Source organism: Arvicola amphibius, chromosome 1 (assembly GCF_903992535.2).
Source record: "Arvicola amphibius chromosome 1, mArvAmp1.2, whole genome shotgun sequence".
In the NCBI taxonomy this organism is placed as follows: domain Eukaryota; kingdom Metazoa; phylum Chordata; class Mammalia; order Rodentia; family Cricetidae; genus Arvicola; species Arvicola amphibius.
In genome coordinates, this window is record NC_052047.1 from 105,798,376 (window position 1) to 105,824,556 (window position 26,181).

The 26,181-nt window shown below is 37.8% G+C and overlaps 3 protein-coding genes and 1 non-coding gene across 4 annotated transcripts; 1 reads left to right on the forward strand and 3 right to left on the reverse strand.

Annotated features, from left to right (window-relative positions):
* Nucleotides 1-513: 513 nt before the first annotated feature.
* On the reverse strand, nt 514-1,463 carry LOC119800970 (olfactory receptor 51B6-like). The gene is given in 2 exon segments (XM_038311368.1): nt 514-1,352; nt 1,355-1,463. Coding segments are annotated over 2 exon segments (948 nt in total).
* A 12,680-nt stretch (nt 1,464-14,143) lies between these two features.
* LOC119819956 (olfactory receptor 52A5-like) lies at nt 14,144-15,099 on the forward strand. The gene is given in 3 exon segments (XM_038338204.1): nt 14,144-14,391; nt 14,393-14,716; nt 14,718-15,099. Coding segments are annotated over 3 exon segments (954 nt in total).
* Nucleotides 15,100-16,804: 1,705 nt separating this feature from the next.
* LOC119806125 lies at nt 16,805-16,941 on the reverse strand. Its single transcript, XR_005284155.1, has one exon. It is a non-coding gene; the product is annotated as a small nucleolar RNA SNORA84 (small nucleolar RNA).
* A 5,736-nt stretch (nt 16,942-22,677) lies between these two features.
* On the reverse strand, nt 22,678-23,627 carry LOC119804664 (putative olfactory receptor 52P1). Its single transcript, XM_038316198.1, is given in 2 exon segments — nt 22,678-23,018; nt 23,021-23,627. Coding segments are annotated over 2 exon segments (948 nt in total).
* Nucleotides 23,628-26,181: the final 2,554 nt, after the last annotated feature.

Genomic DNA, 26,181 nt, shown 5'->3' on the forward strand with positions numbered 1-26,181 from the left:
CTTCCTTTTTATTTAAACAAAAGGGAGGTGATGTGGGATTCCCCTTTGTATGCTGTGAATACCATTGGTTAATAAAGACGTGCTTTGAGCCTATAGCAGAGCAGGGAACAACAGAGGTAGGCAGGAAAACTAAACTGAATGCTGGGAGGAAGAAGGTAGAGTCGGGGAGGAGCTATCTAGCCCCACCAAAGATAGATGCCAGAACTTTACCCGATAAACCACAGCCATGTGGTGATACACAGATTACTAAAAATGAGTTAAATTAAAGTGCACAAGCTAGCAAATAAGAAGCTAGAGCTAATGGGCCAAGCAGTAATTTAAATAATATAGTTTCTGTGTGATTATTTCAGGTCTGAGCAGCCAGAAACAGGCAAACCTCCTTACAACATTATCACATCGATAATAAACAATAATCAGGCAGGTTTCTATTGAACTATTTTGCTTAGTTTCTTCCTCATGAAATTTTGTCAACTTCTTCAGATTTCAGGAGTTGTCCTTAGAGAACAATCAGAGTCATGTTCTAGAATAAGGCAGGGAGAATAAATGAAATAAACCACTCTGAATCTGTCTGGTCTTAATGCTGAAGATAATAGGGTTCATAAAAGGAGGGAAAAGGAAGCAGATGTAGCTCATTGTTATGTGGAACACATGAGGAATATTCTTTCCAAATCTGTGAATAAAGGTCAGACCAACCACAGTGACATAGAAGACCAGGATGCAACAGATATGGGAGACACATGTGTTGAGAGCCTTAGTCCGCTCTTCTGTAGAAGCAATGCTCATGGCAGTCTTGAGAATCAAAATGTAGGAGAAACAAATAATCAGAAAATCCAAAAGTCCCATAGTAAATACAACAACAACAACTGGATAGAGACGATTGAATGTGATGTCAGCACAGGCTAGCTTGATGACATCTTGGTGTAGACAGAAAGCATGAGAGAGTACATGGGATCGACAGTAAGGAAACCAATGCAGGCAAATGATTATTGGCATGATTGATAGACTAGCTCTAATAAATATGCCTACTCCAATCTGTATTACGCTAGTGTCAGTAAGGATGGTGGTATATCTTAATGGGTTGCAAATGGCAATGAAACGGTCATAGGCCATGGCAAGCAAGACCCCTGACTCCACAATAGAGAGAGTGTGGATAAAGTAGGCCTGAGAGAAGCAGGCTGCATGGCCAATCTCCCTGTGATTTAACCACAGTACACCCAGGACTGTGGGCATGGTGGTCAATGTTACTCCAAGATCTGTAGCTGCCAGCATACCTAAGAAATAGTACATGGGCTCATGGAGGTAGTGGTCATCCTTAATGAGAAAAAGAAGGGTGCCATTGCCAAGCAGTAAGCGATATAGGCCATCAGCAGTGGGAGAGAGATCAGGTGATGGGCCTTCTCCAGACCTGGGAAGCCAGAGAGGAGGAATGGACAGGTGGAGGAATTGAGCCAAACTGTAGGCATTGCAGAGGAAAATTTCCACATCAGTTATGAGGACAAAACTCAGTTCTTTGTGGTTTGCTCTTTGAAGATATTACCTGCCATGTGGATGTTCAAGGTCCTGCTTTTCAATGGTAATTCCTGGGAGCTTTCTAGGAATGGAAAAACAGGGTATGTAAAGCACAGCTCTACACAGTATGCAGATTGCACTATAAGACTACTGGGGTGTGTGCTAGTGATAATCTATGTATGGAGAGTACATCTATGTGAAGTCTTTGTTGATCCTATACTCCAAACACAATGAAGGGAGCAATCACTATAATTGAGTAGCATCTGACAGTGTTGGTGCTTATACAGGATTTTTCATGGTACTCTTCATCTTGATTGTGAATGTTAAAATTGACCTAAAGAATTCCCACAGGTTTGCATTCCCACCAGCAATGGATGAGTGTACCCCTTACCCCACAACCTCTCCAGCAAAGGTTATTATTGGTGTTTTGGATTTTAGCCAATCTGACAGGTGTAAGATGATATCTCAAAGTTGTTTTGATTTGCATTTCCCTGATAGCTAGGGAGGTGGAGCATGACCTTAAGTGTCTTTTGGCCAAAAAATGGGATGTACTCACTCATAATCGGTTTCTAGCCATAATTAAAGGACATCGAGCCTATAAATTTGGGATCCTTGAGAAGATAATAAGAAGGTGAACTCCCAAAAAAAGATATAGTAATCCTCCTGGATATTGGAAGTAGACACGATCGCCAGGCAAAATTGGGAACTTGAGGGTTGGGCAAGACTGGGCCAAGGGAAGATGGGGAGAGAAAAGTGTGTAGGGAAGAACGGGGGGAGCTCGGAGGAATGGGGTGCTTGGGATATAGGAAGGGTGGATATGGGAGCAGGGAAGCATATATCTTAATTTAAGGAGCTACCTGAGGGTTGTCAAGAGACTTGACCCTAGAGGGGTTCCCAGGTTTCCAGGGAGACGCCCCCAGTTAGTTCCTTGGGCAGCTGAGGAGAGGGAGCCTGAAAAGGCCAGATCCTATAGCCATACTCATGAATATCTTGCATATCACCATAGAACCTTCACCTGGTGATAGATGAAGATAGAGACAGAGCCCCACATTGGAGCACCAGACTGAGATCCCAAGGTCCTGATGAGGAACAGAAGGAGGGAGAACATGAGAAAGAAAGTCAGGACCGTGAGGGAACCTCCAGCTGGCGACAGATGGGGAAGATGACTGAGCCCCACATTGGAGCACTGGACTGAGCTCCCAAGGTCCTGATGAGGAGCAGAAGGAGCGAGAACATGAGGGAGAAAGTCAGGAACGAGAGGGGTGCGTTCACTCATGGAGACGGTGGGACAGAACTAATGGGAGATCACCAACTCCAGTTGGAATGGGACTGATGGATCATGCGACCAAACCCGTCTCTCTGAATGTGGCCAACAGCGGGGGCTGACTGAGAAGCAAAGGACAATGGCGCTGGGCTCTGATTCTTCTGCATGGACGGGCTCTGTGGGAGCCTTCTCAGCTTGGTCGATCACCTTCCTGGACCTGGGGGGAGTTGGGAGGACCTTGGTCTTAGCATAGAGTGGGGAACCCTGATGGCTCCTTGGCCTTGAGAGGGAGGGAGGGGAGGTAAGGGTGGAGGGGAGGGAAGGGGGAGAAAGAGGGGAGGGAAGGGGGAGGAGGAGGGGAGGGAGGGGGGAGGAGGAGGGAAGGAGATGGAAATTTTTAAATATAAAAAAAAATAAACCATGAGGAAAAAAAAAAAAGAATTACCAGAAAAAAATGAGACCTAGAATGTCAGAAAGCATCTAAACATTGTTGGAAAATCAAGTACAGATATCTGAATCCAATATGATATAATCATATAAACAAATAAATAAATGATTGTTAAATATAGTTCTTGATATATTTATTGTATCTATAAAGATTATCCAATAGATAAAATTCTAGCAATTGGAAGAGGCTTCAAAATGACATAAAGCTGACCTTTATTTGTTTGTCTCCAAAACTAATAAATCTCTCTTTTTGAGCAGTGTAATACTTGAACTCCAGTAAACTATTTCAAAAATTCATAATTTCATCATATATATCATTTAATACTATATATTTCGTTATATACATTCATATTTCATAATACATATGCAATAGAAAAGACTATGAATGCACTATTTGGTAATACCAGATATATGACTGTAACATATCATCTATTTAAAGAAACAAAACAAGAAATCGATTAGACATATTCATAAGGATTTTTTATTGACTAAAAATTTATACATGCATATTGATTATTTTTTAAAGGCCATGAAGTCAAATAGGACTTAATTATACCAAGAAAGGTTTTTGACTCAGAATTCTAAGGTACCGTTTGATACAAGCAGTCATCTTCTAGGATCATCCAGGGAAAATATGGCCATATTCTTTTGTGTTTGGTGTGGACTATTCATCTCCCATGCTATACAAGCTATGTTTTGGTGTACTTTTAGACATTACTCACATGGCCTACTTACATTTTTAAAATGTGTCTCCCGAATCTCTGGACTTCACGCGTCAGTATTTGGTTGCCATTCCACTACTGTTGTTTCCTACCAGTACTGAAACCTAGGGATCTACTTAAGATTTTCAGTTGTCATTTACAAAAGGTACTAATGATTTCTGTCTGCATCTTGCTTTTAAGATTAAGTATAAGAATAAATTAGATTTACTTATGAGAATGCCTTCCTCACTCTGAAGGTTTTGTTATTACAAAAATTGCAGTGGACACACATTTGCATTATTCATCCTGAAATGTGTCAAGTGATCATACTTACTTATTTATAGGAAATGTGTAAGAAAAAGAATAAGGAAATATGGGGAGGCTTTATTTTAAGAAAATATACTACACTGGACTTAGATGAACAATTGATGCGCCAGGCTGGGCAAGATGAAGTTGAGGAGTGATGAATGGGAAATTCTGATATTTCTGAAGATGAAACTGATCCTAGGACTGGGAGAAGTATGGGGAGAACAGCTTTTTCAGCATGTAAGAAAGGTGGATACAGAAAATTTTAGAGAAGAAAATCACAGGTCTAGAAGAATGGAGGTCAGAAAAACTAAAAGTTTAGACAGGAAAACAAAAGGAAACAAAAAATACAATTCATCTCATTGATCCTCTGGCTTCCTCTCACATGCTTCTTTGTATTTACCTTTAGTACTGTTTTTCTATTGGTATTATTATTGTTAGTATTAATATTAATAATAATAGTTGAGAATTTAGTATATGCAGCTAATGAAATAAACATTCCTCATTATACCCAGCAACTTTCCTTATGCCCTCACCAAAACTCCCTACCCTAACTTGATGTCTTCCTTTTTAGATATACAATGTAATTGGTAACCCCTAAGGAAGCCAGGCTGCAGGCACACAGGAGAGTCTTTAGAGCCCCTGGCCATCACACATAGGTTCTGAGTTGACAACACTGCTGTATTTCTCCTAGTGAAAAGTCAGATACCTGCTTCCTGTTTTGCTCTACCTGGTACCTGTAAGTCTTCCAAAAGAAAGTTCATTCCATTCCTCCATTCGCCTGAGCTTTTGACCTTGCTCTCTCTTTAATGGCATTGTCAAGAGCTTCAGATATTTAGCTTTGTGAAGAATTTGGTCACACACATTTTTTTCAGACACTGTACAAAAGTTTGGCTATTAGGAGCATTTATTTCAGAAGCATCTCCTCAGGGATCAATTGTAATTTAGGTCGCTCATTGCCTCCTCCTTCTTTGTTGCCTTTCCTTTTCCGCATCTGTCAGTCTCCTCCCATGTTCACTCCCTTGTGTGTACTCTGAACATTGGGATTATTGAAATTTTATGAGCAGTCTCCAAGTTTTTTGTTGATATTCTAGCTTTTACTTGAACCTGTTAAAAGGATGGTAATTTAATTATATTAAGATAGGAAAATCTAAGCACACTGGTTAAAAATCTAGACTGACACCAAGTTTTGGGAAAAGCATATTTTCTACTGTCTTTAAGGAATCTCAGTCCTCCACCTAAAATAGGAAATATATGTAAATTAAAGAAGAAAGTAATGGTTTTGTTTATTTGTTTTATTTTTGGTTTTTCGAGACAGGGTTTCTCTGCAGCTTTTAGAGCCTGTCCTGGAGCTAGCTCTTGTAGACCAGGCTGGTCTCGAACTCACAGAGATCCGCCTGCCTCTGCCTCCCGAGTGCTGGGATTAAAGGCGTGCGCCACCACTGACCGGCTAAGTAATGGTTTGGTTGAAGTAAAAGTCCCCAGGTACCCTGTCCTGATATTTGCATTATTATTAATCAGTCAAGCTGACACTTTCACCAATTCACTGACGGCCATTCATTCACTGTAATATTTTCCTCTTACAGGTTGGGGTCTTCAAAAACAGATGCTAATGGCACAGTTTGTAGAAAAAAAGTTTATTATAGAAAAATATCTAGTAAAATAAAAATGTATAGAATTGATAAGAAGAAATATTACTGAGGTATAGGTTGAAATCAGGCCTTTAAAATTCCTCTTCAATTAGTGAGCACATGAGATGGCACCAGGAGGGCATAATGCTGAGCACAATGGCTCTCTACAGATTAGTACCATGGAGTATGGATGAAAATGTGGGATGCTGATCCCACTGCCACGACTGAAAAGACATCTGGACAGTATATCTAATCTTGTCAGTTGTGTCCAGTTGATTTCCTACATAGCTGAGGATTGTGAATCACATCATAATCCCAACACTTAAGGGGCAGAGCAGGAGGATCACAAGTTTAAGATTAATCTAGGATATGTGGCCGGTGCTTGTCTAGTCTGTGATGAGCTACATAGAGAGCTTGGAGAGATGGCTCAGCAGTTAAGACTGCTTACTGTTCTTACATGGGACTCGGTTTCAGTCTCAGGATCCATGTAGTATTGATAAACTATCTGTAACTCCAGATCCTAGACTATTTACATTCATATCCACAGCCAAACTGATGTTCCTGCCTTTCATAAATCAATCAGCAATTGGAATGTATTATCTAATAATATGTGAATGTTCACTGGATCTCTCCAACATACGCATGAACCTGTAATATACAAATGATCAACAGATATTTTAAACCAAAAAACATTAATTGATCTTTAAATCCACTGACCAATTTAACAAAATAATACTATGATCAAAAGGAAAAAATTTCCCCACATTTAAATTTAGAGTCTAGTATTAAAAAAACCTTAATATTGTGGAATTTATTGTATCATAATATTGTATGAGAAAATATTGGTGTACTAAATAATATTTTCTATTAGTAAGAAACTTGAAAATATACATTTATATAAATATATAATTTAAAATTGCTATTGTATAGCAGCAACATATCAATAAGTAGAAAATAAAAATGTGGCTTTAGTGTAAAATGATAGAATATAAGAACTGACAAATAGTTTTATCTAAAGTCAAATTACTCAACTTGTACTTTTTAACTTATTTATAACATTGAGTGTTTATGATTAACTGCTCAGTTATGCTTGAAGTAAAATGTATTGCCTGATATAATAGTTTCACAGGTACAATGGATTAATCACTTTTCTTCTTGTGCCCAAAGCCAGACTTACAACTACTTAAAAGTAGAGGTACTCATTTCGGCTCACAGGTTCAAGGCACAGTCCACTTGGGGTGCCTGGGGACGAAACCTGCTTGGATCTGGGTAGTTTAGGAAACAAAGAAAAGTAGTGCAAATGCAATTACCTTTATAGTCTAGGACCTCACCCCTGGAACTGTTACTGGCACATTCACAATGAGTCTTCTCATCTCAGGTGAACCTCACTGAGGATGCTCTCAAAAAAATGCTCAGAAGACTGTCTCTGAGGTTATTCTTAGTCTAGCCAAGTTGACACTGAAGATTAACCATCAATCTCCAGCATAAGATAGGCATCTAATACACAAATTATTTATACTATTATAATTACCATTATGGTGGTGGTGGCTCTGATTTGCTGTAATAAAGATTTAAAAACTAAAATTAGACAGAGCACCAGAAGAGGAACCATCAATCTCTTACAAAACGTCAAACTTAAAGTTTTGATAACTTATCTCACAAGAAAATCTATCCACATATTTCTTTTTGTTGATTTCTTTTATAAAATATTAATCTTTTATTTTTAAGATTATAATATAATTAATTATTTTTTTACATTTTCTTCCCTTTGAGACTTCCCATTGCTTCTTTCAAGATCGTGACCTCTTATCATTAGTTGTTGTTACATTTACATATGTATATATATATATATACATATGTATATGTATTCCAAAAATATAACTTGCTCAACATGTATAATGCTACATGTATGCATGGTTTCAAGGCTGATCATTTGGACTAGATAACCATTTGGTGTGCTATTCCCTAGAAAGGACTATTCCTCCTTCTTAGTTAGTCTGTAGTCTAAGTCTTTCTTAGTTGTCTGTAGTTACTTTTGTAGTTTGTGGTCTTGTGGTATTTGTCCCGTCTACTTTATCATGTCTATTGAAGAAACTTTTTTTAAAAAATGAATTGTGTTGCATTCTTCTAGTTTTATTTGAAAACATATTATAAAGTTTTTATCAATAGGATATCTGATAACAACCACAAAAATATAACAGAAGAAGAAATGCTGTGACTTATAAAAGTTGGCACAAATAATTCTGGGGCTTCAACACACAAATGAAGTTCCAAGAGAAAATATTCAAACGATTGTAGTGGTGGGGCAATTAAAAACTCTTCTAATGTACCAAGTAGATAAAGGTACTTACTATCATTTAAAAACTCTTCTAATGTACTCAGTAGATAAAGGTACTTACTATCAAGCATAATAACCTGAGTTTTGTAACATGGACTCACATGATGTAAGGAGATAACTGTATCTCCAAAGCTGTCCTCAGTCCACTGTACATATGTTATGGCATATGCATATACACAAATTTATACATTCAGTGTATGTCTATGAATGTGGGCATGTGCACATGTGCTCGCAAGTGTGCGCACACGCGTGTGTGTGTGTGTGTGTGAGAGAGAGAGAGAGAGAGAGAGGGAGGGAGGGAGAGGGAGGGAGATGGAGAGGAAGAGAGAGAGAAGAGAGAGAGAGAAAGACAGACAGAGAGAGAGAGAGAGAGAGAGAGAGAGAGAGAGAGAGAGAGAGAGAGAGAGAGAGAGAGAGAAAGCCTATCAAGTAAGCCAACAAGAAATCCCTGGGTATCTGCTTGTTTACATCTACACAGTTGTGAAATTATAAAATTATCCCACTATTACATGAGTTTATTTATGTGGAAAGAAGCTCAGGTTTTCATGCTTGCAAGAATATCACTTTATTAAATGAGTTACTTCTCAGTGCCATATATTTATATCTTAAGGAAAATGAATTCTAAATCTCAAAAAGATACCTGTACTTACATGTGTTTGATCCACCATTCATAAGTAGTAAGGGTCTAGAAACTACTGCACTTAGCATTTTCATGGATCATGTAAATTATGATGTACTTCAAATAGAATATTACTCAGTCCTAAAAGAGTTGAAAATCCTGATACTGGTAAAAGCGTAAATGATAGAGAATTTGTTATGCTAAGTGGAATAAGTTAGAAAAAGAAAAACAGCTGTTCTGTGATAACACTTATATTCAGAAAAGGTAGAGTGGTTATCACTACAGACTGATGAATGAGAAACAGGGAAGATATGATGAATATTAAATATTGTTATCTGATATATGGCATAATGACTTTTATAATATGAGATTCTTGGCCAAAATCTTTAATATTACTCAAAATGTTTTAGTGGCTTGTCCTTTGGCAAGTAGCTCAGATCTTGGCAAGTAAGAAGTCAGATCTGATTCATTAGGGAGTTTCTACTGCTTTAGGACCCCACAGCTATAACATAATGAGACACCCTCACTTTGTGAGGTCATGTGACCCTACATACTAGTGGAAATTGATGCAAGAATTTGAGTCATAAGATGCCAGGGCCTACAAAGCTCTGACACAGAAGAGCAGCAGGTGGCAGCTGACTTCAGGGTGTCAGCCCACCAGGAGGTGAATCCTGATGGGTGAATCTCAGATAGACAAGGCCCCAAGACCACAGACTCCAGAATGTCTTTTGCTTATGCTGTGCCTTTATATCTTTGTTGTTGCTTTTTCTGGCATCTGGCATGGTGTAAATGGGTTTGAGTGTGTTTGAGTGTGCCTGTAGTGTGGTATGTTTATCTCATGGAAACATCGTGTTCTACTGGGCATTTTTACCTTTAGATTATTATGAACATGATATCTCCTTAAGCTGTACTGTTTAGTTGATAATAATAATAATAATAATAATAATAATAATAATAATAATAATAATGTTAGTTTGTTTAGAGATTTGATGACAAAAAATAAAACAAGGAAAAGTCACACAGCTAGATCGCATGAGTTTCTATTGAGGAGTCCTATAGACTGTGCTTTATGTTATGGTAATGATTAAGCAAAACAAAAAAGTCCCAGTAGCCCAGCTAGCTTAAATTCTTTTAACCTTTATCTTGGGAGATGTGTTCACAGGTTCTGGAGGGCACTGCAGTTGAAACTAAGCTTTGAAAATAACTTAAAGTTAGACAAAGACATTTTTGTCAAGTAGCATTGTATTTGTCAAAATATCTCAAGGTCAGTGAACAAATACAAAGCAGTCCAATTGCTACTAACTGACCTACTTTTCTTACTAGGGTGGGTTAGTTATCAAAGGCAACAATTAACTCCTTATAACCATTTCTGCCCTCAGTCTCCTGATACAAAAATACTACTGATGACTGGGAAAGCTCCCTAAAGATTTAAAGTAGAGCTGACTGATTCTTTTTCATATGTAAAAGTTTAACTGTGTGACTCCTTTAAGAGTCCCTACAGGATTATTTTTCAACATAAGTAATAAAGTAATTGGCCTTTTCTTTGTAACTGCAAAATGCAGTGAAAGACCTGACTGAGAATAGCTTGCTTGCCTACATGATTAACTCATAACAAGTTGCTTGGCTAGAAATGTGTGTGTGTAGTGGGAGTCTGCTTGTTGGTTCCCGGCCACCCGGCTAGCTTAGACCTGAAATAGTCACACAGAAACCATATCAATTAAATCACTGCTAGGCCCAATAGCTTTAGCATCTTAATGGCCAACTCTTATATTAATTTAACCCATCTCCATTAATCTGTGTAAGCCACGTGGTAGTGGCTTACTGGCAAAATTTCGTCATGTCTGACTCTGGCAGCAGCTCCATGGTTTCTCTCTGACTCCGCCCTTCTTCATCCCAGCATACAGAATAGCTTTCCCCGCCAAGTTCTGTTCTTCCCTGCTATAGGCTGAAAGCAGTTCTTTATTCATTAACCAATAAAAGCAACACATAGAAAGGACTTTCCCTCACCATATGTGGGTTCTTGATATAATTTGTTTTTCACCTGTAATTCATAAAATGTTTAATCACATAAGGAATATAGAAAACATGATTTTTTACTTATATTCATTCACTTGAAAATTAGAATGTAACCACACTGTAATTCTTATATTGCCTGAAAGAGTTTGCTGGGGTATAAAAACTGCAGAAAAAAGAATACAGTGGAAGAATAGAGAATACAAAAGGAATTCATTGAAAAAAGTGTGTCTTTTTTGTAACTCCCTCAGATAGAAAAGTCTAGTAGTGCAGACTCTGTGAATTTCCTTTGAACCACACACTGCTGAGGCCTGGACCACCAGACAGTGATATTAAGATGTCACTATAGTGGCAATTGATGGCTGCCAAAGAGAAAGAGTTAGTTTTCTTTAAAGTTGTAACCCCATGAGTGGTCACCCACCTAAGAATAATGGTCAGAACTAAAGTGACTATATGGGATTTAAGGGATGAATAAAATGAAGACTTTGAATGGGTACAGAATGGTGGTAGTGTATCTATCAATGGAAAGATGCGGGAGACAAATAAATACAACCAAAATACAATCTCAAAGAATTAATAAAGATATTTTTAAAAAATGAATCACACTTTGTATTTGATACTTTGTCTCTTTAAAAAAATGTAATAGTTGTGCCAGTCATGGGGCGATGTGTGCCTTTAATCCCAGCACATGGGAGGCAGAGGCTGGCAGATCTCCCTGAGTTTGAGGCCAGCTGGTCTACAAGAGCTAGTTCCAGGACAGGCTCCAAAGCTCCAGAGAACCCTGTCTTGAAAAAAGCAATAGTTATTAAAATGGAGGAAAGTCAGTCTTTGACTTCTATGATTGTATTCATTCCTTAATTCTAAGGAGTTTTCCCCCTTTCCAACTACAGTGTTTTTACTCCACATAAAATCTCAACCTAAGACTATCAGTCATGTTTCCTCAGTTGATATCAGTAATTATGATTAGTGAGAAAAGTAAATGTGGTGGGAAGGAATATTCGCAAAAGTGAAAGGGCTTAGCTCTATGTCTCAGTGATATTTTCACAGCTGTTGCTGAAGTCACTCTCACTTTTGCAAAGTTAAATTGAAATTTCCTGAATGTATTGATACTGTGGTGCTAGAATTGGACATGACGTCTCCCTGGTGTTGATATAATAACTTTTAAACCACAAAAAGTACTCTTTTAAAATGTCATTTCTCGGATCTTCCTTGCCAACTTCTGTTGAGACTGATGTTTGCTCCTCAAAACCTGTCTGAACATTACTGGAGTCACTTGGGTTAAGAGGTGAGTACTGTGGACCATTGTAATAGTTCATGTGTGCAGGTTCTGTGTAAGTACTAAGACAGAGATTGGTTAACAAATGGGGCTTGTAAGATTATTTGGTCACTCATCTCTTTATTGAGAATTGTACCATACTCTTCTTTATGCTGAACATGCATCTTGTTCTTTAGTTGCTTCTGAAAAGCTACACTGGTATTAATATGTGAACTCACACAATGAAGTTGGAAAAATAAACGTGATTGTATTCCCATGGGTGCCTCTGAACTTCCAAAAGAAATACTCAGGTAATGTGTGAAGAGACTATGGGAATTGACCCGGTAATTGTGAGGAGACTTCTAATTATATGTCACTTCAGAGTAGACAGTATCTGAAGGAAGTAAAGATTTCCACAGCATTTGACCTAGTTGTGAAGAGTGATAAAGTGCAGCTCTGACTTCCTCTTGATCCAGTAGATACTTCTCCCATCTTTACTTCTAGTCTCTCATGGACAGAGGTATGTAAGCTACTTTAGGTCATTGTAGGAACAGCAGGCAATAATAAAACCCATGAAACTTACACATCAAGAACTAAGACTTTTAGCATTTTTGAGCTTCATTGTTTCCTTTTTCTAATCCTTCAGACCTCCCTGCATGTATACAACTGGCATACAGCACAACTATGTAAAAAAATTATATTATTTTGAAACTTAACCAATAGATGGAAGGTAAACTCTAGTTGACTTACTAGTTTCTAAAATATTACAATTATTAAATACTCCATAACAAGCAAATGAAAAAATACTAACTTCTTAATAATTTAACATCTGATTAAAAATGAGAATTCATAGAGAAAATGTTTGACCTGGGAGTTAAGTAAGAAACAATTGTGTTGGGTAAAACACAAGAAAAATATGTGAAAGTATAAATATATGTTTATTTTAAATACCATGTAGAATTAAAAGATAAATTCCCCCAAAGACTAAAAGTATGTAAGAATGATTGAAGTCATAAGCCAGTAATGTTAATATTATCTCTATATTGAAGTAATAAACAAATAATGTTAAATTATCTCTATATTGAAATAATGAGCCAGTAATGTTAATATTATTTCTATATTGAAATAATGAGCCAATAATGTTAATGTTAATGTTATGTCTATATGGTAGCTTTCTGTTCACTGTGAGATTCAGTTTCACTTACATGTCTCCCTTCCCTTTCTTCCATGCAGATATCATTTCATCCAAGAAAATATTACCATATGTGGATCTCCAAATTGAGCTAGATTGAAATTTGAAGACAATTTACCTCACTATATTGAAACAAATAATATTAGGTTCCAGGTTAAACATAATAATCACAAAAATGAGAAACATATGAAATGATATTTTTAAACACATAAGCACATCTCATTCAGCATTATATACTAAAGTAAAATGACCAGGGTAGGGGAAAAGAGAACTTTTAGAGAGGGGGAGGTGAAATAAGCAAATATCCATGTCATGAAATATTAAAATATAGCAAGCTTCTTCATTCAGCACTTACTGAAACAGTAAACATGTATCATTGCCCTTTTATGATTTTTCTAATAAGAGGATAAATACTTCTTGACAAGGATATAACAAAGAAGATATTTAATTATTTAAATAGCAGAGAAGATATTTAATTATCACAGAAAACCAAACCTCACTTTCAAGTGAATATTTTCATAAATATTCAGAAATATGTCTTCTTTCTAGAATATACCTAATAAGCTTTTATTTGGAGTGTGTGCATGTCTATTATGTATGTTTGTGATGAAACAGACATGGAAAGAGAAGAAAGTGAGAGAGTTGGACAGAAAACTGGACTCTGAAATAAATCATTCACTCTTAGAAAAGATGTGTAAACCTGTTAAATGTACATGAATGGATCTCCTCAGTAAAAGTCGATATCTAAAAACCACCATGTGAAATTCACTCAGTCTCTGTGTGAATCTAACTGAAAACAAAAGAAATGTCCCCAGCATGTGCTAATGGTCTAACTGAGAAGCCCTATGCCCGCAGTCCCTAAGGCAGCATGCCCCATTTCAATAGCTCCATCTTCAGGCCCTCAATACTGACTCTGATTGGGATTCCTGGCTTGGAGTCGGTGCAGTTCTGGATTGGGATTCCTTTCTGTGGCATGTACATCATCGCTCTTTTGGGGAATTTTCTGCTCCTAGTTGTCATCAAAGTTGAGCGAAGCCTCCATGAACCCATGTACCTCTTCCTAGCAATGCTTGGAGCAACAGACATTGCTCTCAGTACTTGCATCTTACCCAAAATGCTGGTTTCACCTTCCAAACATATACTTTGATGCCTGCCTCTTGCAGATGTGGCTGATTCACACACTCCAGTGTATTGAGTCAGGCATTTTATTTGCTATGGCAATGGACCGATATGTGGCAATCTGTGATCAGCTAAGACATGCATCGATTTTAACCCAGCAACTCCTCACTCGGATAGGAGTAGGGGTCACACTCAGAGCTGCCCCCCTTGTAGCTCCATGTCTCATTCTCATCAAATGCAGGTTGAATTTTTACTGGACCACAGTTGTATCCCATTCATACTGTGAGCACATGGCTATTGTCAAGCTGGCAGTAGAAGATGTTTGTGTCAAAGATCTATGGTCTTTTGGTGGCTTTCAGTGTACTTGGACTGGACGTAATTTTTATTACTCTCTCCTACATTAGAATATTTATAACTGTCTTCAAGCTGCCTCAAAAGGAAGCAAGATGCAAAGCCTTTAACACATGCATTGCCCACATTTGTGTCTTCTTGGAGTTTTATCTCCTGGCCTTCTTCTCCTTCTTTACATATAGGTTTGGCTTCCACATTCCATCCTATATTCACATTCTCCTGTCTAACCTTTACCTACTTGTCCCACCTTTGCTCAATCCTATTGTTTATGGGGTGAAGACCAAACAGATTCGAGAGCAAGTGTCCAGAATTTTCTGTTGTAATTCTGTTGTAATTATCCTTCTTGATTTTTAGTTTATTTAATTTTGTTTCAAATAGCAAATATCACTCAAAACCCTTAGATTTTGCTTGTAACCCCTCCTCTCTCTCTTTCTCTCTCTCTCTCTCTTTCTCTCTCTCTCTCTCGCTCTCTCTCTCTCTCTCTCTCTCTCTCTCTCTCTCTCTCTCTCTCTCTCTCTCTCTCTCTCTCTCTCTCTCTCTCTCTCTCTCTCTCTCTCTCTCTCTCTCTCTCTCTCTGTGTGTGTGTGTGTGTGTGAGTGTGTGCATGTGAAAGCCAGAGGTCAAGATACAGTCCACCTTGTTACATTGTTTTTTGTTGTTGTTGTTGCGTTGTATTTTGTTTGTTTGAGAGTGGCCTCTGATGGTCTGAGGTTCACAATTAGACTGCTCTGGCAAAGAAGAGAACCCAAGGGTTCCAGTAGCCTTCATCCATCATTCCAGCCCTTGAACCAAAGCACATGCCATCACAGCCAGCTTTTTATATAGGGTCTGGGGGTTAGATTTATGTTTGAGCAGCAAGTACTTAACCAGCTAAGCTACCTCGACAACTGCAAACCTTTGTTCCTGAGAGTACCCTGTGAACAGGTACCAAGCTTTAGTTTAAGGCTTCTTTCACAACTTAAGAAAAAACCCTGAATGCTTCTTAATTAATTATATCTCTTTCTGTTATGAATATAATTAAAACATGATGTTAAACACATTTAATGTTAATTTGCAAAAGATATTTATGAATAAATTAAACTCTTTATAGTGAACACTTTTCAAAAAGTAACTCTACCTGGTAACATTTTAAATTCTACTTAAAAGCATAAGGTGGCTGTTTCAGTGGGTGTCCCCATCATGGTCATCATGGTCTTGACATCTTTGCTCATATTCTCACTCCTCCAACTCTTCAGCTGGACTTTCGAGCTCAGCCCAGTGCTCCACTGTGGGTCTCTGCTTCTGTTTACATCAGTTGTTGGATGAAAGTTCTATGGTGACATTTAAGATATCCATCAATCTGACTACAGGGCAAGGCCAGTTTGGGCACCCGCTCCACTATTGCTTAGGGTATTAGCTGGGGTCAACCTTGTGGATTCCTGTGAATTTACCTAGTGCCAGGTAACTTGCTTGCCCCATAATGGCTCCATCAATCAAAGTATTTCTTTCTTTGCTCTCATCTCTGTCCTTCCTCCATCTTGACTATCCTATTCCCTCAAGTTCTCTTCTCCATCCACCCTTCCTTCTCCTCTCACTCCATGCTCCCAATTTTATCGGGTGATCTTGTCTATTTTCCCTTTCCAGGTGGATCTATGTATGTTTTGCTTAGGGTTCCTGAACTAATGGGAGCTCATCGACTCCAGCTGCACAAGGAAGGAACAAGCATAGATCCAAACTAGTCCCTCTGAATGTGGGCAACATTTGTATGGCTGTGGCAAACTGCAGGTCCACTGACAGTGGTACTAGTATTTATCCCTACTGCTTGTACTGGCTTTGTGGGAACCTTGCTCAGCCTAGATATAGTAGGGAAGGGCCTTGGACCTTCCCAAAGCAATGTGCCTTGCTCCCTCTGAGGAGTGGATGGGGGAAGGATAGGAAGAGGGAATGGGAGGAGAGGAGGAAGAGGGACCTGGAACTGGAATTGGTACTTGAATATATTAAAATTGTTTTTTTAATTTTTTTAAATTTATTTTATTTATTTATTTATTTATTTATTTATTTATTTATTTATTTATTTTTACATTGTACCAATGACCGGGCTATGGCAGCTGCTGGGAAGAAACAGCTGCCATGCATAAATCATAGGGTTTTTCTAGCCCATCGTATCCACTGGAGAGCTGTACCTGCACAACAGCCTCCAGCAACCAACCACAGGGCAGTAAAATTGTTTTATAACTGAAGATAGTTACTTGTTTTATAACTTTTAATCACACTCAGCATCACTATTAAGATGGTTAAATGTGGCTCATTATTTCTATCCTTTTGAATTAAGTACAAATTTAACAATGAAAATTTTAATATATACATTAGTATTTAATTGTACTTCATTCTTTTTGAGATCATATCTGATGCAGTTTACAACAGATATACATATAACAAACTTATTAATATAAAATTCAAGCCCGGTAGGAAAATTAGGATAAAGCACAAAGTGAGTAAATGTGATCTACAGTTAATATGCTAGTTTTGTACAAAAATTTTTATATAGAGGTAAAAGAAACGATAGGAAATGTTACATTAATAGTCCACAGATAAAATAGAAGGTCCTCAAATTCAAATATAAAATGAATTTTATATTTATGACATAATATGATGTTTATATTTATGACATCTTCAGTGTTCTACATTTCTGTAAATCTAGTATCTGGAGTAATTACCTCATTTGCATGAATGAGAACAAGGTATGTTTAAGTGTTTTAGGTTATTTTTTCCTAAAATATGTTGCTGTAATTTTTTTACACATGATAGAATAATGGGTTATGGAAATATTCAAAATATCTGGTTTAAATATTATAAACAAGAGGAGAGACATCAAGAATGATCTAAGAATACAACCAACTATTAGCAAATGGAGTGTTTAATATGTAGACTAGAGGCTCTCTCATTCTGGATTATGCTTCCTTCTTGTGATATGTTACACTGTGCGTTTGATATTGCCTAGTCATGTTAACATTCAAAATGATTGATAAAAATTATGTCATTTCAGACCCCCCCCCTACAAAACAGAGGGTTTTCATTATATAGGAGATGATGAACGTGGACTGTCTTTTGACTTATTATTTTATTTTTTAAAGATTTATTCATTTTATTTTATTTTATGTATGTGAGGGCTTTGCCTGTAGGTATGTTTGTGTACCATGTTAGTATCTGGCACCCTATGAAGATCAAAATGTATCAGATCCCTCCCACAGAACTGGGGTTACAGACAGTTTTGAACCACCATGTGGGAGTTGGGATTTGAAACCAGGTCCTCTAGAAGAGCAGAAAATACTCTTAACCACTGACCCATCTCTTCAGCCCTGAGGACTCTTCTTATGTCATAACCATCTGTTTTATATTTATTTATTCATTTATTTATAGTTTTATTTAGAATTATTTTTCATTACCATTAAACTGTCTTTAAGTCCAATAAAATCCAGTGGCTTTAATAATGTCAAAATCTGTTTTCCTACTTGGGCATCTATTGTTCAATTGAAGGCATTGTTCTCTTAAGGAAATGTCTTCAGATACTTACATCCCACTCATTCTCATGAGGTGTGTCCTCTGCCACACGGATTCCTTACCCTGACAGGTTGTTAGTGAAATGATCTTATGCTCTAAGGCTACATATTTAGTTTCTTTACATCGTTTTTTATTTTATGTGTGGTGTGTTTTGCTTACATGCATGTCTGTGTACTGCATTCATGCTTGGTGCACACAGGGGCCAGCAGCAGGAGTCAGAGTTCCTGGAACCAGAATTACAGGCAATTGATGGCCTCTGTAGGTGAGCTGGGACTTGAACACAAGTCCTCTGCAGGATCAGCCAGTGCTCTTCATCTCTAAGCCTTTTCTCCAGCCAACTATATTTTTATTTTTCCTGTCATTTCTCCCAGGATGTTTCACTTGGGGCTTTGCTTTGTTTTCCAAGATTCGTTGTCTTCCATAGTGTTGTCAAGCTATGTTATATTAAGATGTGCGTGCAGTTTTGTTAAAAAAATATCCAAGTGAATAAAATATTGTATCTTACCACCACACACTTTTTCTCATATAAGTGGCACTTGATAAGCAATGCCTATATTAACTCTCTCATATGTGTTTCAGTGTTTGTACCTGGTATCACTGAAATAAGAAATTTCAAGGATGGAATTCCATAAATAAAAGAGATCTGCCTGTGTTGCTGGCAAAATGAATATTTAGGGAAATTTAATTCTTTGCACACCCACTTGACAGTTGTAAATTGAGTATAGAAAATTAGGCAGCAATTCATAGCTGTATCTCATACTGTTAGGTCCTGAAGAAACCTAGGGAAAATGGCTGAGGAGCCTATTATCATATCAGAGTGGACACTGGCTGCCTGGTTCTCCCAGCATCTCCCAGCATTGCATGTACCAGTTACAGTGGGCTCTTCCCAGCACTGCTCCCAGGCCATTCCCTGATCTTCTCCAGTCCTGAACTTCCCTTTCTTTCCCCCAGCTTCTCTTCCCTATATAATCCTGCCATTTTCACTCTGCTCTTGGTTCCCTTTGCACTCTTTGTCTCCCTCTCTTTCCTCTTCCTCTCTCACTCTCCCCCCTCCTCCTCTTGATGCTCTGTTCTATTCTGCTGGTCATGTTATGTCTGGTCTTCTCCCTCTTATATCTAACAAAAACCTTATCTTCAACCATACCTGGGAGCAATCATGTCCTCATTTTCATTCATCTCTTCTATACAAAGAATATTTTAATAAAGGAACAATAAAATTGCATTAATATTTAATTAATTTTATTCCAGCTTTGTAAGATTTCTAATGAATAGCAGAAATGATGAAAGTACACACATGATTGGAAAGCCTAAACTTCACCTTAGAATAGAAGTCACAGACCTCCAATAGAACAAGTCCTGAAGCTGAGGATTTGCATCTAAGATATCAATCAGTGAAACCTCAAAGTTTTGAGACTGTTTTAACCTCTACAAAGGTAAATCCAGACATGCTGTATGTGTGGTGAGCACTTCTGTGTATGTGAGTGACTGTGGAACTGTAGACACCCAAGCTTCCTGTCGCTTTTGAGCAGGGATTCTTTCCAAGCTTCACAAATAACATGCCTCATCCTCCTCTGCCATGCAGTCAACATCATTGTGAGGAAGCAACCTAAACTCTGAATCCTTTGACACACTCCACATCAGCGACCTTGAATTTACTGTACATGCTGCTTTTAATTTTAGGCCTTCATATTATGCACAATTTAATATCTATTTTATTCTTCTCTAATTACTTAGGAACTGTCTTTAGACTGGGGTAGGATCTGTTTAAGCTGTGCAATTCTAGTGCTATGCAAATCGCCATGAACGTCTAGTGCAGTCCTCGCTGTCCATGGGTGATTCCTTCATGGCTTACACTGTCAACATTACAGCACAAGGTTTGCAATAACGCTCCTGCCCCAAGCTCATACAGATGTTCAAGCTGTGTCACAGGTCTGTGTGAAGGGCTCTTTTCCTACCATTAAAAACTGCACCAAGTCCTTTACCTAAGTTCTGAGTGTGTCCCCAATGACTGTACAATGGCTATATTTACCTACTAGAGCAGAACTTCTTAAGGATTTTCTATATGCTAACCTTTTTTCCCTCACGTACTTTCTCATCTACCTTCAGGTAGGTACATATAGGAAGTTTACTAATCAAACATTAATGCATTAAATCACAAAGAATTTATTTTAACACAATTTTCTGAATTCATATAAATTTGTTGGTTATTAAAGACTAAGGCACAATTACATACTACTGAGAAAATGCACTTGCTTAGATTTTATAAAACATTAAAACTTGGCTGAACATCTGATGCAAGATATAAAGTATCATCAGTGCTTTTCAGAATAGATCTATATTTTGATTGTACAGTCATCAAAGTGGAAAATGCTGCTTCACATAAATATGTAGTACAAAATAGCAAAAATGTGTTTAGAATTATTCCATAGATTGTTAGAGGTTGGGTTCTAATTCCAATGCCAAATTATTGAGCAGTTTCTTGTGAAACCCATGTCAGTTATTCAAACACTATTAGTAACATCAAAATGTTTAGGACTGGAAGGATGGCTCAGCAACCATCAAGCAGCTCACAAGCAGTATAGCCCAAGCTCCAAGGGATATGATGCCATCTTCTAGGCTCCACAGGCCTCCACACATGTGCAGACACAACACACACACACACACACACACACACAAATAAAAATAAATCTTTTTTAAAAACTATTTTTAAAAAATTATCACAAAACATTCCAACCATTAGTTACATTCTGAAGAACAGTAATAGAACACTATTAAAGTCCCTATTTTCTGTAATTAAATCATGAGGATTAAAGGAGGAAAGTTTTCATATAATCCATTATACACGAAGATCTCCATTCTTGACCGAGGCGTTTCAAGCAGCCTTCACTGGCCTTTCATGGTATGACCATATGTACAGTACAAATCGCCTGGGTCTGGTGCTCAGTGGCCACTCAGTGCAACACAGGCAGACACTCCCGGAAGCTCAGTGGGCTCCTCACTCATTTAATTTGGATTTCTTACTTGATCATTGCAGATTCAGAAACGTTTTACTGTTGTCAAATATTTTGCAATCCCCATGAAGATACACTACCTTAGATGATACCATGACACTCAATTTAAGAATCTGTGACTAACACCAGATGATGGTTTAATCCCAACACTCGGGAGGCAGAGGAAGGTAGATCTCTGTGACTTTCGGGCCAACCTATTCTACAGAGCAAGTTCTAGGACAGTCAGAGCTATACAGAGAAACCCTGTCTTGAAAAACAAACAAACAAACAAAAATAATCTGAACTAAAACAAAGCATTTTTTTCATGTTGGTTCTTTTTTTAAATGTTTACACTGTGCTCCTTTCTAAAATAAGTCAGTAACTTATCCCTGCTGATACATTTTAGTGGCGTTGCTTCATATTTGTCATATTAATAGCCCATACTGTCAATTTTTATTCTTCTAAGAATTTCTAAAACGTCTTTACTATCATAATTAATTTGCATATCAAATCTGTCAATCTATGACCATGGTAGGTAGCACTTTCCTTTGCCATCTCAAAATATTATATCTACATATTGCCATCTCAAATATTATATCTACATATTGCCTCAATATCACTAGCTTTTGAACAGAGCAATATATTAAATAATGAAAAATAAAATCAATATTTCATATGTATTCTTTTCTGAAGGACTCTTCACATAGATTTGAATCTTTGAGCTATATTAATTTCCATGTCTCATAAAAATTACACTGACTGTTCTTATAGGGAAAGCATTCTAATTCAGATCAATTCATACTGACTGTGATTCTCTGTTGTCTCCTCCCACATTTTGGACTGGCAATTTGCCATGTAACCTCATTTCTCTGTTGACTGGAGAAAGGTTATTGGAGATATTTTACAAATTTTATATATTAGAATAAAAAATTATTACATATATTTTACTTTGAAATGTGACACTAAATATATAAAAATTCATTTCTATTTATAGATAATGACAAGAAAATAAATGGCAATGGATAAATGTGTGTTTATATTAAATCAGAACTATAGCTGGGCTTTGTATCACATACCTTGAATCCCAGCACTTGAGAAGCAGAGGCAAATGGGTCTCTGCAAGTTGAAGGCCAGTCCAGTCTACATAGCAAGCTCCTGTCTCAAAAAGAAAAAGGCAAGTAAGTAAAAGCCATAACTGAGAAATTTGACGATTCTCAATGAAATGATGAATAATTTCATCAGCAGTTTTTATAAAATCCAATATTTAAGATAAATATAGAAATACAACATTATATATAATATATCTTCTATTAAATAAAAATTTGAGGACAGAGTCACAACTAAGGTAAATACACTATTACTGTGAAGAACACATTATTTCAACAGAAGTTGTATCAATGTTTTAGTATTCAGAAATTTTCTTTTTTAGAAGGAGAAGACCCACGACTCGGTCACGAATCTGTTTGGTCTTAACACCATACACCAAGGGATTGACTGTGGGGGGCACTAGTAAGTACAGGATTGCAAAAATTATATGGACACTTGGAGGCACATTCTTGCCAAAACGATGAGTCAGAAAGCTGAAAAACACAGGTGTGTAGAAAGCAAGAATGGTGCAAACATGGGCCGCACAGGTGCCCAGGGCTTTAGAGCGAGCTCTCTGGGAAGAGAGTCGGAACACTGCCTGGAGAATTTTTATATAGGATGTGCCTATGAGCCCGAGGTCAAATACTGCCACTGAAGGGCTACTAAAATTCCATATATTCTGTTCACATAGGTGTTAGCACTGGCCACCTTCACCACAGCCATGTGCTCACAATAGGCATGATGGATGACATATTTGGTATAGTACAGCAGCCTTTTAATGAAAAGGGGACATGGTGTAATCATAATTGTAGCTCGGCTGAGGCCAACTAGGCCTATTTTAATCACCATGGGTGTTGTCAGGGTTGATGCATAAGACAGTGGGATACAAATGGCAACAAAGCGATCAAAAGCCATGGCCACTAGGATAGCAGACTCCATGATGCAAAGTGTGTGAATGAAGAACATTTGTGTGAGGCAAGCATCAAAGCTGATCCAGTGTGCACCAAACCAGAAGATGGCAAGCATCTGCAGAGCTGCAGAGCAGGTAAGACACATGTTGTTCATTGCCAGCATGCAAAGGAAGAAATACATAGGCTGGTGGAGACTTGGCTCTAACTTGACAGTGGTGATGATTATGCTGTTCCCCAGCAAGGTCAGGACAAACAGGAGACAGATAGGGATGCCGATCCAGCAGTGAAAGCTTTCCAACCCAGGAATACCAACCAGGAAGAAATATGCAATGTGATGTGTAGTGTTGCCGTCCATGTTAAACCTAGGGATGCTGCATGTTGATAATACTGTAACAGGCCAGCAGGCAAACTTCTGCAGGTAGGCTGATCTAACATAGCCATTCCATTGATCAGACCCTGTATACTACAAACCCCACTTCACCCCCAAATCCTTTTATCCTCTGCTACCTCACAGGAACTCTGAAACACAGGCTGAAATACACAGAGAGGACCAAGAGGTGAGAGACTGCCTACCCAGTGGGTCACCCTACCCTCTAGGTCATCCATATTGGGGCAAAACCCCGGACCCTTCCCCTCCTGCCGCAGCTTCGCTGGGCAGTCAGCAGGCAAGCTTCCTGCATGTAGGCTGCTCCAACAACCCCACCACATTGATTGGACCCTGTAAGCTATATCCATCCCAAACCCCTCCTCTCTCCACCTCCCCAAGACCTTAGAGTAACTCTGAAACACAGGCTGCAACAATACAGAGGGGTACAAGAGGTAGACTGCTCCAGCATACCCACCCCATAGATCAGAACATATAAACTACAAGTCTCACACTTCCCCCAAATTCTTATATTCCCCCAGCACCTCAGAGGAACTTGGAAGGACAGGCTACATTTACACAGAGAGGACCAAGAAAATGAACCAAGAAAGCAGGTCAAGAGAGACCTCAGTGGCTCCGAGACATAGGCAGAGAAAGTACAAAACAGACAAGGAATAGTTCCCAGAGACACAGACAGCCACTGCAAGGATTGGGCCAAGAGGCAAAAACACTACTGGCATTAATTGGAGGAAGAGATGGGTAGGTGCCAAAGCAAGAATTCATTCTACATAAACAAGATGGTTACACTAGAAACCAGTGGTCATACAACAAAAATACTTGATCATCCTAGCCCAGAAGAAGCTGAAGAAAACAATTTTAATGTTACCTTATGAAGATGATGGAGACCCTTAAAAAGGAAAAGAAAATTAACCTTATTAGAAATGGAGGAAAAGACAAACAAAAAATTGGAAGAAAACAATAAATCTCTCAAAGAAACCCAGGAAAACCAAGAAAAAAAATCAAACAGGTGAAGCAAACAGTTCAAACACTTCAAGACATGAACACTGAAATAGAGGCAAAAGAAAACACAAACTGAGGGAATTTTGGATTGGAAAATCTGGGTAAATAAACAAGAACTACAGAGGCAAGCATAACCCACAAAATAAAAGAGACAGAAGAGAGAATCTGAGGTGTTGAAGATACTATAGATGAAATAGATTCATCAATCAAAGAAAACTTTAAATCTAATAAATTTTTAACACAAAATAGCCAGGAAATCTGGGACACAATAAAAAAAAACCAGAGCTAAGAATAATAGGGATAGAAGAAGGAGAACTCCAGCTCAAAGGTACAGAAAATAAATTCAACAAAATCATAAAATAAAACTTTCGCAACCAAAAGGAGGATATTCCTATGAAGGTACAAGAAGCTTACAGAACACCAAATAGACTGGAACAATAACAAAAAAGTCCCCTCACCATATAATAATTACAATGCAAAATATACAGAATAAAGTAAGAATATTAAGAGTTGCAAAGAAAAAAGATCAAGTAACATATAAATGCAGATCTATCAGAATTACACCCAACTTCTCAATGAAAACCATGAAAGCCAGAAGATCCTGGGCAGATGTGCTACAGACACTAAGAGACCATGGATACAAGACCAGACTGCTATATCCAGCAAAGCTTTCAATCACCATCCATGGAGAAAACAAGATATTCCATGACAAAACCAGGTTTAAACAATGCCTATCCACAAATCCAGCCCTACACAAAGTACTAGATGGAAAACTCCAACACAAGGAAACTAACTACACCCACAGACACACAGGCAACAGATAACCTCACACAAGCAAACCCCAAAGAAGGAAAGCACACAAACACTACCACTGAAAAAATAACAGGAATTAACAATCATTGATCATTAATATCTCTTATTATCAATGAACTCAATTCACGCAGGCTAAGGGAATGGATACAAAAGCAGGATCCATCCTTCTACTGTATACAAGAAACACACCTCAACCTTAAAAACAGATATTACCTCAGAGTAAAGGGTTGGGAAAAGATTTTCCAATCACATGGACCTAAAAAACAAGAGGGTGTAGCTATCTTAATATCCAACAAAATAGAATTCAACCTAAAATCAATCAGAAGAGATGGAGAAGGACACTTTATACTTATCAGAGGAACAATCAATGAAGATGAAATCTCAATCCTGAACATCTATGAGCCAAATCCAAGAGCATCCACTTATGTAAAAGAAACATTGCTAAAGTTTAAATCACATATCAAACCACACACACTAATAGTAGGAGATTTCAACACCCCACTCTCCACAAAGGACAGATCAACCAGATATTAACATATATATAATAGAACTAACAGATGTCATGACTCAAATGGACCTAACAGACATCTACAGAACATTATATCCAAACATAAAAAATATACCTTCTTCTCAGCACCTCATTGAACCTTCTCTAAAACTGACTACATACTCAGTAACAAAGCAAATCTCAACAGATACAAAATTAAATTGA